At 41.5% G+C, this 21,125-nt stretch overlaps 1 protein-coding gene across 1 annotated transcript in view; it reads left to right on the plus strand.

Annotated features, from left to right (window-relative positions):
• Positions 1 to 1,399: 1,399 nt before the first annotated feature.
• The window catches only part of LOC127631311 (interleukin-17 receptor E), a 34,637-nt gene continuing 14,911 nt past the window's right edge, over positions 1,400 to 21,125 (plus strand). Inside the window, exons 1-10 of the mRNA XM_052109397.1 lie at positions 1,400 to 1,610; positions 7,395 to 7,410; positions 9,445 to 9,531; positions 10,015 to 10,106; positions 10,559 to 10,648; positions 10,732 to 10,849; positions 10,947 to 11,098; positions 11,931 to 11,999; positions 12,114 to 12,180; positions 13,339 to 13,517. Coding sequence (XP_051965357.1) covers positions 1,506 to 1,610; positions 7,395 to 7,410; positions 9,445 to 9,531; positions 10,015 to 10,106; positions 10,559 to 10,648; positions 10,732 to 10,849; positions 10,947 to 11,098; positions 11,931 to 11,999; positions 12,114 to 12,180; positions 13,339 to 13,517 — 975 coding nt within the window. The 5' untranslated portion in view covers positions 1,400 to 1,505. The remainder of the gene's footprint in view (positions 1,611 to 7,394; positions 7,411 to 9,444; positions 9,532 to 10,014; positions 10,107 to 10,558; positions 10,649 to 10,731; positions 10,850 to 10,946; positions 11,099 to 11,930; positions 12,000 to 12,113; positions 12,181 to 13,338; positions 13,518 to 21,125) is intronic.

Consider the following 21,125-nt stretch of genomic DNA (forward strand, 5'->3'; position numbering starts at 1 on the left):
CATTCTTCCTCCGCTCATCTTGATGTGCAGAAATGCTTAAATACACCTGCAGACAGACAGCGCTCACCCTTTCAGTCATTGTGCTTGTTCAAAGAGAGAGCAGTGTTTTCCTGATGTAATGACAGAAAAACAGCATCTGGAGTTATTCACACTAAATAATGACAAACCTAGACATGACATGTATTATAATGGACTGAGGCACACTGAGGCCGTTGTGAAGAAGGCTCACCAGTGCCTCTTCTTCCTGAGACGGCTGAGGAAGTTTGGACTGAACCACCACATCCTCACACGGTTCTACACCAGTACTGTAGAGAGCATCCTGACTGGCTGCATCACTGCCTGGTACGGCAATAGCACCGCCCACAACCGCAAAGCCTTGCTATATATAGCAAGCCTTGATATATATATTTCATATACTCCTTACTTATTGTATATTGTGTGTATTGTTTACTGTACATTGTATATAATTATTGTGTTGTGTAAGTATGTGTACATCTGATATGTAAATTGTGTTGTGTAAATATGTTGTTTACTGTAATTGGTATATGTCTCGTCACTGTCATGACTGCTATGTTGCTCGGAACTGCACACAAGAATTTCACCTACTGTTGCACTTGTGTACATAGTAGTGTGACAATAAAGTGATTTGATTTGATTTGATTTGATTGATTTCACTTGTTTGACAATTTTTACATGTAAATTCAGAGGTGTTAAAACATTGATGTGTAATCCTCATAAATAAATGATACCCTTATGACAACTTACTATGGGTTTAATGTAGTAATATTGTATTAACCATGACTAGTAACCACGACTGTAGTAACCATGTTTTTGATACAATTAACCATGGTTTTACTACAGCATTACTGTAGCATCCATATTGTAACTTGGTTTTAGTAATAGTAACCATAATAATATCTATGGTTATTTTTTAGGTTTTATATGTGGCTTATACTAACTCATTTTTAAAGAGTAAACAAAGTAGCCTAATAATTTTTTGTTTAGGCCCATACATATATACAAATTTAAGTAATAATAATGTAAAACATTTTATACAAATAATTAGTCAAAACTCCATTTAATAGAGGTATTGGTATCGATATTGGTTATATTGGCCTAAAATTAATCGTTATCCAATCTAAAATATAATAAGTGGTATTACCCATCTCTAATATATGTTTGCCAAATTGAACACAAATCACTCCACTGCAACATGTGAATGACACGTGACATCTGCCTAGGCCTTTCACTGACTTCACGCGGTTTACGTCTCGTCTGCGTCTTGTATTTAATGTAGTAGCCTAAATGGTAGAACCTTTAAAAATCAAGACATTGAGTGTTCAGTGAGAGTGCGTGATGCAAAGTCATAATTTTGACCCTGAAGGAACGTCACTCAAAGAATCCTCCCGCCCCATTGAACAGTGACTTTCGGCGTCTGTGTCGGGTTGACTGTATTCACCCGGATCATGAAACGCTCTGGTATTTTTTAATGTTATTTTGCGGCCATGCACAGATTGTCTTTTGTCGTTTATGTAGTTTTGTCTTTTGTTTCGTTGGAATTGTCGTTTTGCCTAGAGATCTACCGACGGGACATTCTCAAAGCTAGAGAGGTGAGCGTGATTTTACCGTCTTTATGAGAAATAACGATACACATACTACTTTAAAACACAAATATGATCAGTGTTTGAGTGTCGGTTGTTGAGTCATTTTGAACCATGTTTACAGGTAAATCTCACACTGTGATGTTGCTTTCCATCTACTTAAACTTCATAAACATGTTGTGCTTTAATGCGTTCGGTTAATGAAATTATTACTTGTTCCAATATCTGTATGACTATACAGCGCTGTGAAAAATGATTCGCCCTCTCCGTGAGTATTTCTATCTTCAAGCGAAATTTAACACAAAGGCATCCTGAATAAACACAAAATACAGTTTTCAAATATATATGCCACCATTAGCAGCAACAACTGTAACAAACACTTCCGATAACTGGAGATCGGTCTTTCACAACACTGTGGGGGAATTTTGACCCACTCTTCTTTGCAGAACTGCTTTAGTTCAGACACATTGGAGGGTTTTCGAGCATGAACTGACCGTTTAAGGTCCTGCCACAGCATATCAATCGGGTTTAGGTCAAGACTTTGACTAGGTCACTCCAAAACTTTCATTTAGCTTCTTTTGAGTCATTCAGAGGTGGACTTACTCATATGCTTTGGATCATTGTCTTGCTGCATAATCCAGTTGAGCTTGAGCTTCAACTCACGGACTGATGACCGGACGTTCTCCTTTAGGATTTCTGGTAGAGAGCAGTATTCATGTTTCCCGCTCTTCCATGCATGGCATTTTTGGCCAGTGTCTTTCTGATAGTGGAGTCATGAACAGTGTCCTTTATTGATGCGAGAGATGCCTGCAGTTCCTTGGACGTTGTCCTTGGCTTTTTGTGACTTCCTGGACAAGTTGTCGCTGTGCTCTTGGAGGAGTTTTGGAAGGTCAACCACTTTTGGGACGGGTCACTTCTGTGCCAAGTTTTCTCCATTTGGACATAATGGTTCTCACTGTGGTTCTTTGGAGTCCCAGAGCCTTTCAAATAGCTTTGTAACACTTCCCAGACTGATGTATTTCAATAACCTTGTTCCTCATCATTTCTGAAATGTTTTGACCTCAGCATAGTGTTGGCCTTTTAGCCAATTTCATGCTGCTGATAAAGTTGTGTTTAGGTGTTGATTTGATTGAACAGGGCTGGCAGTAATCCGGTCTGGGTGTGTCTAGTCCAGCTGAACCCCATTATGAATGCAGTTTCATAGATTTGGGGATTTAGCAGGGGACAAATACTTTTTCCACACAGGCCCAGTTGGTATTGGATATCTTTTTTGCTTCAATAAATAACATTATCCTTTAAAAACTGTATTTTGTGTTTGCTCAGATTGCCTTTTGTTTTATGTTAGATTTTGTTAGAATTTTTGAAAACACACAAACGCAGAAGAAATCAGGATGGGGACAAATTATTTTTCACAGCACTGTATGTCTATATACTGTATATACTGCTACCTATATCTAAATAAATACCTTTAGGCCTATATCATATACTGGACCTATACCTCTACTTACCTATTAAATTTATTGGATAACACCTATATATCTACACACCTGGATATGTTATACAGATGTTTAAATGAGCTTCAGTAGGTCCAGTACAAGAAGCTTGAACATGTTAGTCTCAGGTCTAAAACACTAAACTTATCGTCTGAAAAATATGAGCATCACTTCAATTTTCTTTTCAAAAGTGTGTCACTAGTCACTCAAATAAACATGCATTCAGAGTTACTCAGAGAGGAAAATGAAGAGGAGGTTTTGGTCTTCAAATTTCCCCTCCCCTACTCTCTTTCTGACTTTGAAGAGATCTTTGAAGTGGATATAGAAAGTTTTCACTCCTTTCACAAAGTTCCTGTTGCTGCTATGTTATTTGCAGTGTAAACAACAACATTTCAGTTACAGAAAAATGCTTCCATTTTAAAACAAAAGTTAAAAAAATTAACAAATAATCCAGTGTCTTGCTGCAATGCTCTGATTAGTAGTTAATGAAACTACTGTTGTACTCGCGATAACTATATCAATATTTCAGGTCCAGCTTGCTAAGGGTGCACCAAAGTGGCATTCAACTGATCACAATGTAAATTCAGGACATTAATAACATGAACAATTACATTACAATTTGAACTTCTTAAACTACTTCAAAGAGTTCTCATAAAAAAAAATCCTCCATGTACAGTTTGTCCAGATACTCAGGTGACCTTTCACCCCACACTTCCTGTAGCACTTGTCATAGATGTGTCTGTCTTATCTGGCACTTCTCACGCACCTTACAGTCTAACTGATCCCACAAAAACTCAATGGGGTTAAGATCCATAACACTCTTTTACAATTATATATTGTCCATATATATTGTGTTTCTTTCAATCAATCAATAAATCAATCAATAAATGTATTATTTATAGAGCACTATTAAAAACAACTACCGCTGACCAATGTGCTGTACAATAAAACATAAATTACCATCAGATACAATCAGCACAGAGTCACACATAATACCCTATAAAGCATCACGTCACAAATTGTAGGCCAAATCAAATACAAATATTTTTAGCTTAGATTTAAAAATAGGCAGTGTGGGGGCAGTTCTAATTTGACTTGGTAGGCTGTTCCAAAGTTTGCGAGCTGCTACGTCGAATGCTCGATCGCCCCTAGACTTTAACTTTGATTTTGGAACCACTTAAAGTCTTTGATCGGCTCACCTGAGAGCTCTCACTGGGTGGTGATCTATCTACAGGTCAGAGAGATATGAGGGTGTTAAACCATTTCTAGCACTTTAAAATCAATTCTATAGAGAACAGGTAAACCATGCAAAGAGCGTAAAATAGGGGTGATATCTTCCTGCTTTCGAGCCCCTGTTAAAACTCTAGCAGCCGCATTTTGTACCATTTGAAGGTGACATGAAGAAGAATGGTTAATTCCCAGGTATAGAGAGTTGCAGTAATCAAGCCTAGTGCAAATGAAAGCATGAATCACCCTTTCAAAGTTCTTAAAAGAGAGTAAAAAATAGATTTTACAACCGTGTTAACTTGTCTATCAAGTTTTAGTGCACTGTCCAAAAGGACTCCCAGATTTTTTCCATAGGGCTTAACATAGGGTGTTAAGGCATCAAAATTGAAATTGGCATTAATCTTGTAGAAGTAAATACCACAATCTCTGTTTTAGACTCATTTAAACTTAAAATTTTTTAAAGACATCCATGATTTAACATCCATAAAGCAAGCTACCAAGGGGTCTAAACTGCTCTTTTGAGTCAGTGGAAGATAAATTTGTGTGTCGTCAGCATAACAGTGGTAAGATATGCCGTGTTTATTACAAATAGAACCAAGTGGAAGCATATAGAGTGAGAACATTATGTGAGTTAGAGTAGAAGCTTGGGGGACACCGCAATTCAAAGGAACAAACTCAGAGTGGAATTGGCCTATATTGACTGAAAAACTCCTGTTTGTAAGGTATGATTGAAACCAACTTAAGGCTGAACACTTTATAACCACAACCTGTTCTAGATGAGACAAAAGAACATTATGATCCACAGTGTCAAAAGCAGCACTCAGATCTAACAGTACTAGCGCTACAGAATCTCTGGAGTTGGTGGCTTATAAAACATCATATAACACTTTTAAGAGAGCTGTCTCAGTAGAATGAGATTTCTTAAATCCTGATTGAAACGCATCAAAGATCTTGTTTTCAACCAAGAAACTCTGAAGTTGAACCTCCCCGCTTTCTTTTCCGGCGCTTTTCCCTCAGGAGGAGGTACAGAGGGTGGCGTAGACGTGTCGGTAAGAACGCTAGGAAGGGAGAGGAAGAGTCATTTGGGCCTCTCTGGGATTGATTAGGCCGAACATCAGTTGCGGTTTGAAAACTTAAGAGCGTTTGCTGATCGTACACTAGTAGCATCGAAACAGCTTGAAATAAAAGAGACCAAAAACACATTAAAACAAACAAACTGCAAGCATTGTATAGCCTTCATTCCTCAAAACAATGATTGACTGACGAGTTTCCAGAGAAAGCTGTTTCTTTTTGCCATTTTTGATCTAATATTGAGCTTAAGACGTGCCAGTCTATTGCATACTGTGGCAACTCAAAAACAAACACAAAGACAATGTTAAGCTTCATTTAATGAATCAAATATCTTTCAGCTGTGTTTGATATAATGGCAAGTGATTTTCTAGTACCAAATGATCAATTTAGATGATTACTCAATGAAAAGGTGTTGGAGTGAAGCTGCTGACTAGATTTGATCAAAAATGACTTTTTTCAAATAGTGATGGTGCTGTTTTTTACATCAGTAATGTCCTGACTATACTTTGTGTTCAGTTGAATGTCACTTTGATGAAAAAAGCACCAATTTCCTTCCGAAACAGCAAAATCTGTACATTATTCCAAACTTGTGGCTGCCAGTGTATGTAAAGAGATTCCAGTATTGCAACGTGCACATTTTTAAAAATGTTTATAATATAAATGTTTTCTCAAACTGCAGAATAATGTTTTATTATTATTTCTTTAAAAAAAAATGCAAATGTGGTGCATTTAACATGCATATGAATTTTAATCTTCATTCAGATTTGAGTTCTGGTAATAAATGAACTTGATTTGTGTGCTTCACATGATCTGTGTCATTGCATGTTAATGTTAGACTTTCTGAAGATGTTTCGTGAAGTTTTATGCATGTAGATGTATGCACTTTTCCCAATATTTCTATATGACGTTTATTTTTTTAAGGTTGCATTTAACTGGCAAAGTTTAAAAGTCTTGTTTATTAGAGGCTGATTGACAGACCTGAGAAGACAGTCCTTCACTGTTGTGTGTGTGTGTGTGTGTGCGTGTGTGTGTGTTACATGACAAATGCAATGTGGTCACATGTATTTGACATGCATGTGGTTTGAGAGATAAGATCACAAAACATTTTCAACCATGTTTACACCTGTATTTTCATTATTATTACTTTTTTGGATCATCCAAGATGGCTGTTAAAGGTGTAAAAAGAGTCCTACGTCCACTGTCAGAGAATATGATATTTAAGTAAAAGTGGTTACTTTTTGATACTGAGTTGACAAAAGTGGCCCAATTTATCAGAATTCACCCTATTTTTATTCATGTGCGTGTACTATGTTTACTGTATTTTGGCTTAAGGAAAGACTGAAAATCCATCAGTCTAAAAATAAAATGGTGAACGTTGAACAGTTTGAATGTAGAAATGTAGCTATAATGGGACCAGTGAAAAGTCAGTTTTATTTGTATTGCCCCTGTCACAATGCAGATGTTTATATATGGCAGTATAATATGTGTTCAGCTGAGAGTCAGTGAGAATCACAGTAATGTGCATGATTGTATGAAAATCCATTCCTTGTGGAATCAAGATCTGTTTCACCTCAAACGTGTCTAAAAACGATTTGTTTTAACATAGAGCCTTATCACCATGCTCATATATACAATATGTACAGTATAACACCAGACAGAATATTGCTTTTTTCATGAACAACATTATATTTAAGCACAGTTAAACCTTTTGTGATGCACAGAGTTTAATTCATAGACCTGTGAAAACCACATGCTTTCTCATTTTAAACTCAAATATCAGCTGCTTTATTTTCATTTTTTACTTAAAGAAAAAGGGGAAAAATGCCTTCCATATGAAACAGACACACTGTTTTCATGTTCAGGTCTGAATTATAGATGCATTGATTGTAATTATGTTCTATAAATAATCTAATAAATAAATTACAATCTTGTAAAGGAATGCTCAAGTATCAGACATCTATTTTAACATCTCTCCTTTTCTTTTTCTTTGTTGTATCTAAAGGAACGCTGTGGTGCTGGTAAGTAATTATACAATACACCATTTCATCAAAATGTCATTGGATTATTCCATGTCAAATGAATTTCTGAAACTTCTGCTCAATATTTAGATGTTGTTAATACTTTGTCTGAAGTTAAACATACTTGATCAAGATTTTGACATTATTGTTTTAATGTGAATAAACAAAGCTACATTTCAAGCTTCACATTATTTGGGCATCAGACCTTTGTTATGTTGGACAAGAAAAATTAGCTTCATACCATGTGACCCACATTTGGTTTTCAACCGTTGAAAATGGGTGAAAAAAGAATTCGTTTTTTGGATGGAACCAAATTTAGATCCCCATATCTTTGGAATTTAACAATATGTAGCTTTAAAAATGAAGATACAGAAAAGAAAGTTTATTCCGAACCAGAATCTAAAACTATATTAAGATATCTTTAATACTTCTGAAGTTCAGGCACTTCAACTTTAGAAAAACAACACACAAACAATTGGCATTGATATTAGTAATAGATCTACCTATCTCTGTGTAAAAAATACAATAATACTGAGGTTATTGTGTCATAATACTGACACATTTCTGAGGTTATTTTCTAACATGTAGTTTTGCTCCATTGTGGTGAAAATTGTCATTTTGACCCTGATGACAAAATAATGGATCAACTAAATATTGATCGATGACATTTCATATTTGGGCTTTCATCATCAATATAATTATTGATATATGTCTACACTAGAAAGAATTTATCCAAAAAAAAATTTGCAGCAGGGACCTGTTTAATAGCACTGTGTCTGAAATGACTTTCCGCTGATGTCACCAAAAGAGCCAAATAGCGCCATAGTTTTAGGCTAAAACATTTTGGTAAATGTTCTGGAATGAAATAATGCTGGGCGATAGGCCAGATAGATATATCTGACAAATATCCCGATGCCAATAATCAACACTCATCGGCAGACGATGTTCAACAATATCGGAAACCCATGGAACTGGGAAGTTTCCATAAAAATTAAATAGTAGCTGAATAAAATTAGCACCTGCTGAGAGTTGCTACCCACCAAATGCAGGTTTTTACGTTCTTATTTCATGCGCTGCGACGTGTAATTTTGCTCATCTATCTGCCATTGTAACGGGCAACCTGCAAGACGTTTCAGAGTGACACATGACGAGAAATACTGTTAGACACAAAGACACTTGAAGAAATACACTTTATTATCATTTCAAGAAGAGATGACCATGTCTGTGTCTGATTCGCTGTTTGTTCAGAGGCGAGTCCTCACTCTTTCAGTCATATGAGAACAGTTGCAAATATACTGTCATCTGTGAGAATGCTGCAAATAAAAAAAGACATTCTGAGGAGGTGCTCGGAGTTAAGCTCGCTTTATTTCCACGGACCAGTTCCAGTTTAACATGCACTGTTAACACAACTCTGCAGGTTCACAACTCGTAAAATAATACAAAAATACCTTGAAAGTAAATTTGTAAATAAAAAAAAATATATATATATATATATATATATCGTGAACATATTTTGGTTACACTTTATTTTAAAATATCCTTGTTACAGTGTAATTACACAAATAATTACTGATGTAATTATTATACGTTTAGGGTTAGTTGCTTGTAATTACATATAATTGACTGTTATTACTATAGTAAATACATATAATATGTGTAAGAAGGACACATTAAAATAAAGTGTTTATTTTACCATGTAACCCATATTTCTCAAATATGAAATGCTCACTATTCACCATCCAATCAATTCCTGATGAATAGAATCAAGCCATGTTCTCCATTTTTTTATCTTAATGAATATCCTGTTTCACATTATTACATTACAGAAGTAAAATGGGTTGTAAACGCTGTTTCGTGTTAACTTTAAATTTGGATTTCTCTTTCATTCATATAGATCCATACATTTCATTTACACTGAAATTCAGCAGCGCAGACTACAATTCAGTCAAACATATGCTCATCGCAGATCATTGTCAATGTCTGAAATCTTTGCTTTTTGTTCATTTGTATGTTTCATGTATGTTGGCATGAAAGAGCGCCACCTGCCTCAGCTGAAACTCTACACGGCTCTACATGGACAGGATGTGTGCGTCCGTGTGCATCTTTCTGTGGAACCTCTGCGTATGTACAAGATCACAATGAACCATATCACCCATTATGACAGCACAATGATGACTTGGGTTCAAGGAGTAGTTCCCAAAAATAAGTAGTTCCCATGTTTCTTTCTTGCATGGGGCACATAAAGACACATGTTAAACAATGTCCTGCTCAGAGTTTCCATTCAATTACTTTAAAGGGGGAGCTGAGTGCCAAACATCACCATAAACGTAGTCCATATGACTCTTCTGCTGTGAGTCTTCCAACAGACCAAAATTGACGTTAGTTGTATAATCAAGAACGACTCTGACAGGATAATTGAGTGAGACTATATTGAGAACCGAGTTAGTCTGATTCTCCAACAAAGTTTAGTGATGTAGAACAACTGTTTCGTTGAAAAGATCTGACTCTTGTGTTACACAGAAGCAAACAAGTCATATGGGGGAGTAAATGATGACAGAATTGTCATTTTTGGGCGATAAATCATTTGTGTTTTGTGTTTTGTAGTGACAAATGAAGCTTTGAAGATTGACTTCAGTGACTCACAAACGGGTGCCTCCCACACACTCCTCATCTGGAACAGAAACCGCACTCTCTTGGTAGTCTGCTGACGTTTGGAAATTGAATATGAGTTGCGATAGAGAGAGAGAACTACAGTTATATTCCAAACACATATACGTTGGCCTCAAATGTGTTTGGATGCTTCAGTCATACTTCAAAATGTGTGAATGTCAATGCATTAGATAACCTGCAAACAAATGATGCTAAAGTATATTTCAGAACCAACTAGCATCAAGGCAGTAAAGATTTTTCAGCAAGGAAAGACAGAATTGTTCAATAAAGGGTTCAATGCATTAATATTAATAATGAAAATAAACTATTTCTGTAGGCTGTTAACAGTTGCCAAGACACAGAGCTTGTCACATTAATGGAGAAAGTATGATCACAGTTTTGCGGTTATTGACTTTAAATGCTGCTCTTCTGATCAGAATTCAGCTCAGGACTACCAGTACGTGTTATATAATAATGATGATATTTTCTTCCTCTCCAGTGGAACAGCACTAACGGGGAACAGCTGTTTCAGCCTCATAAAGCTAAAGTTCTTACACGCAAGACGACCACGACACCCCATCGGACATATGTGAGTGAACGCTTGTGTACCTCTACATGTGTTCAGCTGTACTGCGCGTGCCGTCTTCTCAATGTCACACTGTCTCCCTCTAGTGGATCCTACGGTATGACTGCTTCCCGGCTCAGTCTGGCTCTGAGGTCAACATGTCTGTTTACAGCCACAGTGATATGCTGATCAGTGCATCTTACATCGTTGAGCACGTCAAAACAGGTGTCTGTCTCTCTCACTCGCTTCACAAATGTCCAGAGTTTCCATTAAATGACAAAAGTTGCTGATTCATGAGTGTTTTGACTATGTCTCGAACCAGACTATGACGACCCAATGCCTGAAGCCAGTGTCACCGTGGATAATCGTGCTAAACAATTCACTGTTACGTTGCAAACAGACCAAATTGTGAGGATCAGCCTGTGTTACAAGCATTCATATGCAGAGTGTAATGAATTAACCTACTTTGGTCAGGTGGGTGAATATGTGCAAGTGTGTGTTTTTGTGTGTATGTGTGTGTTTAGACCTAAATATTCGAGAATGCAGTGAATTCTGTCCTGTGTGCTGCGTGTGTACGAACATGTACAGGTCATATTTCACCCCAAAATCAGAAGAAAGAAGTATAAAATGATTTAGTAGTTACTTGTGCTGTCAATGGATTACGTTTGCCATTTAACAGCTGTGTGCAAGTGACGTTTCAAGCACACGTGATATGTTGTCGCTAGCTTTAGCACACTAGCCTGCCTCAGGTAAACACCTGTGTGGTGATTGTGAAGCGTTCAACTCACATTTGTAAAGGCGCTCTGTTCACTGAAGCTTTGCTACATTCATACATATCATTATTTACAATTGTTTTGTCAGACCAGCAGTGCTGCCAGGTAACTCCGCCCCTTTTGCTACGTACGGCAAACGGTGTGCTCGGAGTGCATTTAGTGTCCAACATTCCACACTCCGGTTGAAGAAGTGTATTATCCGGGTACTTAAATACACTGCATTTTCAGTGTTAACATACTACTCACACCACAAAATCGTGCAGGAGTGTGCGGTTGGGATGCAGCTAATGTCTGTAAAATGACTGTATTACTGTCATTAGAATCACAATTGTAAGACGAGAGTTACAATAACATAAAATGTCCGGATACATTGTAATTAAGTTTTTTCTTGGATTTTGTGGTAAAATATTACCACGTCATAGTTATAATGACATTTACCTATGTACAGTTTCACTCTAGATGCACAGGATTTGCATAGATAAATGATTTATCAAATGATCATGCTGGATGTGAAGTCAGTGTTTGTGTTTCAGATTGACCCAAAGGTGAATCGGACAGTTAATCTGAGCTTCTCTTACCTGGTGCCATGTCTCTGTGTGCAGGTGTGCACCTCATCCAAACTCTTTATCAAGTACACTCATATCTACATAATCTGAATACACTATGAACTCGTCATAAACTAGTAATGCATAACACAGATTATTGTGTGTTCACAGCTGTGGTATACAGGAATTGACACAAGAAGAAACACACAGTGTCCCTTAAAAGAGAGCATACTGCCACGTGAGTTATATATATATTTGTGTATATAAATGGTTTTATTTCCAGATATTCCAAAGTTGTTGCTGCATTTGTTTCGATCACAGCCTGCAGCTGAATTGTGACACAGTAGTGGGGTTTCCCTCTTACATAAACCTCTGGGATTCCCCCAATGTACAAGCTCACATATGCAGACGTGAGGGACGGATGATATTTTACATTGGTGTGTATAAATGGGTGTAGTTTATAGTATATGTCATTTTCCCACTGTACTCCCAGAAAAGTTGAATTCTTTCCACTGTGTTGACATGTTGTTGGGCTCTATTCTATGACGTTTGCTATCCGGTCTGTTCCTCGCACGTGCACTCTTCAAACACCATGACCATTTTCACATTCAATTTTGAAACAAAACTATAGGTTAAAAAATAAACTTGGCGGCATCATTATTTTATTTGTACTCAAAGATAGGTAGTTCTATTACAAAAATGGGTATGCAAATGCGTTTAGTCGCATAGATGGAGATAAACTTCATTGAGATTTTGACATTTATTGTTTTAATGTGAATAAACAAAGATTCATTTCAAGCTTCACATTATTTGGGCATCAGACTTTTGTTTGATAAGAAAAACTAGCTTCATATCATGTGACCCACATTTGGTTTTAACCTTTGAAAATGTATAAAATGTAACAATTTTCTGGATGGAACCACATTGAGAGCCCAGTATCTCTGGGATTTAACCATATAGGGTCTTAAAAATGTAGATATGAAGAGAATTTTATTCTGAACAAGAATCTTAAAGGATATTAAGATATAATTAATGCTGGCGTTATAGGCACTCCAACTTTGGAAAAACAACACAAAAACTATTTTTTCCCACTGGGATATACAGTAATGCAACAAGAGGTGTGGATGTCAACTGATTTTTGCAATGGATGGACCCATCTCTGTGTACAAAATAAAATAAAAAAAATCCAGTAATAAACTCTGTGAACCTAACTGGGTTCTCTGGTTAGGTTCACAGAGTGACCTAACTTTGCGAATGACGGTTCCCCTTTCAGCCACTGTCCCAGCGAGGAACCTCTGAAGTGCCTTTGTCGGTGCTGGTGTAGTTTGTGCCCAATTGTGTATTTATTTGAATTGTGTGCTTGATCAGCATTGTAATCTCTATCCTGCTCTTGCAGAGGGAGGTGAAATCTTGCCTTCGAGTTCAGTTAGAGTTCTCGGCTGTGTTCTGCATTGGGAGCCGGTCTGCCCATCTGACCAATCAAATCCCTCTGTCTCTCTGTGCTGGCTTATTCATGGGTGGAGCTTTTACTGTGTCCCTGCCCCCAACTCCACCCTGCACAGCATACAGCACCTGGTAGGTGATCAGAAGAGCAGTGATGAACAAAGACGATATATTGGCAATGTGAGGATGAAATGGTAGTTCACCACACACACTGCACACTGTGCAGAATATACTACTGTCTACTATTTTTCAAAAATGAAACAGTATGCATCATTGTTAATATGATGAGAAAAAAAAATCATTCTGTAAAGGTTTTAGCAATGCACTAACATGTTTTATTTTATTCAAAAAAGACAAATCTAAATGAGTTTATTGAAATAATCCAGTATGCATTTCTCAGCTGAACAGCTGGACAATGACCTTTACTAACGGGCTAATTACCTCTGTAACGTTCCTGTGTTGTCTGTCCTATGTTCTCTGTTTTCACCCGTCACGTTTATGTCATGTTTCCTGGTCTGCTCCGTGTTTTCCGTTTCACCTGTCACCGCTCCCATTCCATGTCACGTTTTCCCTGTTGTCCGCACGTAGTCTCACTGTCCGAGCGTGAAACTACAATTCCCACAATTCCTGGCCCCTCTCACTGCCTGCACTCTTCATTGTTCTCACCTGTGTCTCGTTGAGTCTTCATTGTGTTTGTGTATTTAACCGTGTCTGTTTCTCCTTTCCCTTGTCGGTCTTTGTTGTATGTAGATGCCGGTTGCCCATGTTTCCATCATTGTTTTTTCACCGCAGTTTTCCCCGAGTATGCCTTCTGTGTTGTGTTAACCCTTTGTTTGCCTCTCGTGTTTTGTTTACCTTTTCCCATCGTGGATGTTTCTTTTGTTGGTGTTCTTTTGTGTTGCCATTTACTTTGAATAAACCTTGCTGCGTTTAGATCCTCGTCCCTGTGTCTACCTTCACCGTCATTCGTGACAGAAAGACCGACCGCAAATGGATCTAGCAGCGGTTTTCACCATGCTGGCCCAGGCAAATTTTCCCGTCCGCGAGTACTCACGGCTCTTCTCCATGGTCGCCATCCACACCGGGTTCGACGACGCTTCCCTGAAGCTTATCTACCGGATCGGGTTATCATCAGCCCAGCGGCGGAAAGTGCCGGAATTCGGAGTGCACACGTGGAGGGAGTACGTGAGTCTCACCCTCCGAGAACACGCACCCGAGGAACCACCCCTCGTGTTCCCGGCTGACGACCCTGAGCCCCTGCCTTCCCGGATCGATGAGCCAGCGCAGCCAACTTCTTCCGCCCGGAGAAGGAGGAGAAGGAAAGCCTCCGCTCTCCAGCTCACGCCTGCCACAGTCAGCGAGCCAGCGCCCACGCCTGCCACGGTCAGCGAGCCCGCGTCTGCCACGGTTAGCGAGCCAGCGCCCGCGCTTGCCACGGTCAGCGAGCCAGCGCCTGCCACGTTCAGCGAGCCGGCACCTACGCATATCACGGTGAGCGAGCCAACGCCTACGCACATCACTGTGAAGCGAGCCTGTCGCCCCTGAAGTCAGTGAGCCAGCGCCTGTAGCCTCGACCGTCCCTGAGCCAGCGCCTGTAGCCTCGACCGTCCCTGAGCCAGCGCCTGTAGCCTCGACCGTCCCTGAGCCAGCGCCAGTAGCCATGACCGTCCAAGAGCCAGCGCCAGCAGCCATGACCGTCCAAGAGCTAGCACCAGCGGCCATGACCATCCAACAGCCAGCGCCCCTCGAACCTTCCAGGGCTCCGCCTCTCGAGCCTTCCAGGGCTCCGCCTCTCGAGCCTTCCAGGGCTCCGCCGCTCGAGCTTTCCAGCGCTCCGCCTCTCGAGCTTCTCGAGCCTCCCAGGGCTCCGCCTCTCCAGCCTCTCGGGCCATCCAGGGCTCCGCCTCTCAGAAGTCCTCTCGTGCTTTCCAGAGCTCCGCCTCCCGAGCTTTCCAGGGCTCCGCCTCTCAAGTCTCTCGAGCCTTCCAGGGCTCCTCCTCCCGAGCCTCCTAGGGCTCAGCCTCTCAAGTCTCTCGAGCCACCCAGGGCTCCGCCTCTTGAGCCACCCAGGGCTCCGCCTCTCAAGCCTCTCGAGCCTTCCAGGGCTCCGCCTCTCGAGCCTCCCAGGGCTCCGCCCCTCAAGTCACTCGAGCCTCCCAGGGCTCTGCCCCTCAAGCCTCTCGAGCCTCCCAGGGCTCCGCCCCTCAAGCCTCTCGAGCCTCCCAGGGCTCCGCCCCTCAAGCCTCTCGAGCCTCCCAGGGCTCCGCCCCTCAAGCCTCTCGAGCCTTCCAGGGCCCTTCTCCCTGAGCCTCCTACGGCTCCACCTCCAGAGCCTCCTATGGCTCCGCCTCCCGAGCCTCCTACGGCTCTACTCCCAGAGCCTTCTGAGCCCCCTACGGCTCCGCCTCCCGAGCCTCCTATGGCTCCGCCCCTAAAGGCCCCGCCTCCAGGGCCTCCTACGGCTCCGCCTCCCAAGCCTCCTACGGCGTCACCTCCATCGGCTCCGCCTCCAGAGCCTCCCAGGCCTCCGCCTTCAAAGCCTCCTACGGCGCCACCTCCCTCGGCTCTGCCTCCAGAGCCTTCCAGAGCTTCGCCTCTAGAGCCTCCTATGGCGCCACCTTCCTCGGCTCTGCCTCCTGAGCCTCCCACGGCTCTGCCTCCTGAGCCTCCCACGACTCTGCCTCCTGAGCCTCCCTCTGCTCCGCCTCCTGAGGCCCCAGAGCCTCCCTCAGCTCCGCCTCCTGAGGCCCCAGAGCCTCCCTCAGCTTCGTCTCCAGAGCCCCTTGCAGCTCCGCCCCCAGGGTCTCCTACGGCCTTGCCTGCGCCTCCTTCGGCGCCACCACCCAAGTCTTCATGGGCTCCGTCTCAGAAGTCCTCCTTGGCTCCGCCAGCTCCCCTAGTGGCCACTCTTCCTCCCAGGCCCCTTGAATCAGCCCTAGCCCTATGGCCACCTCCTAGGTCACCTAAGCCAGTCCCTGTCCTGGAGCCACATCCCAGGTCCCCTGAACTGGCCCCTGTTCTGCGGCCACCTCCCAGACCTCCTAGACCTGTCCCTGTCCTGAGGCCGCCTCCCAGGCCTCCTGGACCCGTCCCTGTCCGGTGGCCGTCTCCCAGGCCTCCTGTCCCTGTCCTGTGGCCACCCCCCAGGTCCCCTGAACCGGCCCTTGCCAAGTGGCCAGCTCCAGGGCCATCTGAACTGGCCTCTGTCCTGTGGCCACCTCCCAGGCCCCCTGAACCGGCCCTTGCCTTTCGGCCAGCTCCCGGGCCACCCAAACCTGTCCTTGCCCGGTCGAAACCTCCCTGGCCTCCTAAACCTGTCCCCCCCAGACCACCTGACCCGGTTCCCTTCACCCCCAGGCCACCTGACCCGGTTCCCTTCACACACCCCCAGAGACTGCTTACCTGCCCTCTCGGCCTCCCTGGTCTTCCGGTCTGCCCCTTGTGCCCCCGTGGACTGTTACATTTCCCTTCTTGCCCCCGTGGACTGCCTTGCCCCCTGTGCCCACATGGACTGCCTAATTGTTCCGTGTACCTCCTTACTCTGTCTTTGTGTGCCTTGTGCCCCCTTTGGTCTGTTTGTTTTTCCTCCCTTCTAGCCCCTCTCGCCCTGTACATCTGGTTATTCCTGTTGGTTTTTCCCTCCTGTCTCTTAGGACCGTCTGGAATCCGGTCCTTTTGAGGGGGGATTATGTAATGTTCCTGTGTTGTCTGTCCTATGTTCTCTGTTTTCACCCATCACGTTTATGTCATGTTTCCTGGTCTGCTCCGTGTTTTCCGTTTCACCTGTCACCGCTCCCATTCCATGTCACGTTTTCCCTGTTGTCCGCCCGTAGTCTCACTGTCCGAGCGTGAAACTACAATTCCCACAATTCCTGGCCCCTCTCACTGCCTGCACTCTTCATTGTTCTCACCTGTGTCTCGTTGAGTCTTCATTGTGTTTGTGTATTTAACCGTGTCTGTTTCTCCTTTCCCTTGTCGGTCTTTGTTGTATGTACAGGTCCTTCTCAAAAAATTAGCATATTGTGATAAAGTTCATTATTTTCCATAATGTAATGATAAAAATTAAACTTTCATATATTTTAGATTCATTGCACACCAACTGAAATATTTCAGGTCTTTTATTGTTTTAATACTGATGATTTTGGCATACAGCTCATGAAAACCCAAAATTCCTATCTCAAAAAATTAGCATATCATGAAAAGGGTCTCTAAACGAACTATTAACCTAATCATCTGAATCAACTAATTAACTCTAAACACCTGCAAAAGATTCCTGAGGCTTTTAAAAACTCCCAGCCTGTTTCTTTACTCAAAACCGTAATCATGGGTAAGACTGCCGACCTGACTGCTGTCCAGAAGGCCATCATTGACACCCTCAAGCAAGAGGGTAAGACAAAGAAAGAAATTTATGAACAAATAGGCTGTTCCCAGAGTGCTGTATCAAGGCACCTCAGTGGGAAGTCTGTGGGAAGGAAAAAGTGTGGCAAAAAAGCTGCACAACGAGAAGAGGTGACCGGACCCTGAGAAAGATTGTGGAGAAGGACCGATTCCAGGCCTTGGGGGACCTGCGGAAGCAGTGGACTGAGTCTGGAGTAGAAACATCCAGAGCCACTGTGCACAGGCACCTGAAACAGCGGCAGAAGCGCCTGACCTGGGCTACAGAGAAGCAGCACTGGACTGTTGCTCAGTGGTCCAAAGTACTTTTTTCGGATGAAAGCAAATTTTGCATGTCATTCGGTAATCAAGGTGCCAGAGTCTGGAGGAAGACTGGGGAGAAGGAAATGCCAAAATGCCTGAAGTCCAGTGTCAAGTACCCACAGTCAGTGATGGTCTGGGGTGCCATGTCAGCTGCTGGTGTTGGTCCACTGTGTTTTATCAAGGGCAGGGTCAATGCAGCTAGCTATCAGGAGATTTTGGAGCACTTCATGCTTCCATCTGCTGAAAAGCTTTATGGAGATGAAGATTTCATTTTTCAGCACGACCTGGCACCTGCTCACAGTGCCAAAACCACTGGTAAATGGTTTACTGACCATGGTATTACTGTGCTCAATTGGCCTGCCAACTCTCCTGACCTGAACCCCATAGAGAATCTGTGGGATATTGTGAAGAGAAAGTTGAGAGACGCAAGACCCAACACTCTGGATGAGCTTAAGGCCGCTATCGAAGCATCCTGGGCCTCCATAACACCTCAGCAGTGCCACAGGCTGATTGCCTCCATGCCACGCCGCATTGAAGCAGTCATTTCTGCAAAAGGATTCCCGACCAAGTATTGAGTGCATAACTGAACATAATTATTTGAAGGTTGACTTTTTTTTGTATTAAAAACACTTCTTTTATTGGTCGGATGAAATATGCAAATTTTTTTGAGATAGGAATTTTGGGTTTTCATGAGCTGTATGCCAAAATCATCAGTATTAAAACAATAAAAGACCTGAAATATTTCAGTTGGTGTGCAATGAATCTAAAATATATGAAAGTTTAATTTTTATCATTACATTATGGAAAATAATGAACTTTTTCACAATATGCTAATTTTTTGAGAAGGACCTGTAGATGCCGGTTGCCCATGTTTCCATCATTGTTTTTCACCGCAGTTTTCCCCGAGTATGCCTTCCGTGTTGTGTTAACCCTTTGTTTGCCTCTCGTGTTTTGTTTACCTTTTCCCATCGTGGATGTTTCTTTTGTTGGTGTTCTTTTGTGTTGCCATTTACTTTGAATAAACCTTGCTGCGTTTAGATCCTCGTCCCTGTGTCTACCTTCACCGTCATTCGTGACAACCTCACTCAAACACGTGACCACTGCAAAATGACCAGTTTCTCTGGATTTACTATTTTTAGGTATGTGTTTGAGTGAAATGAAATTTTTAGTTTAATTCTATAAAGTACTGACAACATTTCTCCCAAATTCCAAATAAAATATTGTAATCTACAGAAATAAACTGGTCCAAATAACAGAAAAGATTCAGTGTTTTCAGACCTCTAATAATGCAAAGAAAACAAGTTCATATTCATTTTTAAAGAACACAATACTAATGTTTTAACTTAGGAAGAGTTCAGAAATCAGTATTTGGTGGAATAACCCTGATTTACAATCACAGCTTTTATACATCTTGGCATCCTCTCCGCCAAAGTCCACATTGATGTTGGGTGACTTTATGCCACTCCTGGCACAAACATTCAAGCAGCTCGGCTTTGTTTGATGCTTGTGGCCATCCTTCTTACTCTTGATCACATTCCAGATGCTTTCAATGGGGTTCAGGTCTGGAGCTTGGGCTGGTCATGACAGGGTCTTGATCCGGTGTTCCTCCATCCACACCTTGACTGATCTGGCTGTGTGGCATGGAGCATTGTTCTGATGGAAAAAACAATCCTCAGAGTTGGGGAACATTGTCAGAGCAGGAAGTTTTTTTCCAGGATAACCTTGTACATGGCTTGATTAATGCGTCCTTCACAAAGATGAAACTGCCCAATTCCAGGATCGGTGATGATCTGGGGGTGCTTCAGCAAGGCTGGAATCAGGCAGATTCATCTTTGTGAAGGACGCATGAATCAAGCCATGTATAATGGGGTGAAGACTACCATAACTCACCTTTCTGTTCACTTCAATCCATCTTTAACTCACTAAAAACAAACGCCCTCTTATTAATAAAGCTGCTTATTGCCAATAATAAATGCACAGTGACATATATATTATGATTCACTAAGTCGAGAGTCATCAGGTTATAATCTAGCTGCATTAACTCTTTCCCCGCCAGCGTTTTTGACGATTTTCGCTAAAGTTTAATAGCCTGCAGAATATTTTCTTCCATGAATATATGAAGATGCTGTATATCAAAATAAAGATCTGAGCCTCTGCTTTTAGGCAGATTTTATTTTATCTTCATTTGTTCTTTTTTTATTGCCACTTGAACAGAGGTAGGTTTTGTCAAAAAAAACATTTCGGACAAAAAGCTGAGAAAAAGGCATTTTTATCAAACAAGTGCTTTAGTATTAGTATGGTGTTCCACTTCACGTTTGAGATGATCGCAGTCTGTTTCTTTGATCAAAGAGTTGCGTACTCTTTCAAAACATGCGCGCGGGTCTTCCTTACCGTATACCACCTAAAAGACGGATACCTGGAAAATTCTGTGTTTGGCGGGAAGCTTTTTTATGGGCTGAAATATGTGCCACCAGAAACTGAATTTGAACCATTTATATTTGAATTTGAATGGCTAAACTTGAATAATTGCATTGAAAAACTGAATTTGAATCACATCATTTGAAATTGTATTGTTTAATTAAAATTGAATTTATTCAAAAACTGAATCTGAATTGTATCATTTGAAATTGAATTTATTCGTTTGGAACTGAAGTCCAATAAAATTTGATCCTCACTGAAAATTAAACTCTCTATATATCTTCACATTCACTTCTCACAATTCAGATTCAGTTCTCAAACTCAATTTCAAGTTACTGAGACAGACATCCGGGTAGTTGGAGGATGAAGGAAGAGCAATCGAGCGCAGATCGATAGATAGCGTTCATTGGCGCACAGGACTCCTCTTGGGCCAATCAGCACCAATGTTTTGGAGCACAGTACGTTACCCGCCATGAAACTATGGAATTACGATTGTGTCAATAATAATGAATGTAACTTTATAAAACTGAACGCGTTGTGGGCTTAACAGTGATCTACTCTGATTGGATAGTGAGCTTTTGATGGAGAGGTGCTCTCTGACCCGGATGTACAGACGTCACTCAG

The sequence above is a fragment of the Xyrauchen texanus genome, chromosome 37, assembly GCF_025860055.1.
Source record: "Xyrauchen texanus isolate HMW12.3.18 chromosome 37, RBS_HiC_50CHRs, whole genome shotgun sequence".
In the NCBI taxonomy this organism is placed as follows: domain Eukaryota; kingdom Metazoa; phylum Chordata; class Actinopteri; order Cypriniformes; family Catostomidae; genus Xyrauchen; species Xyrauchen texanus.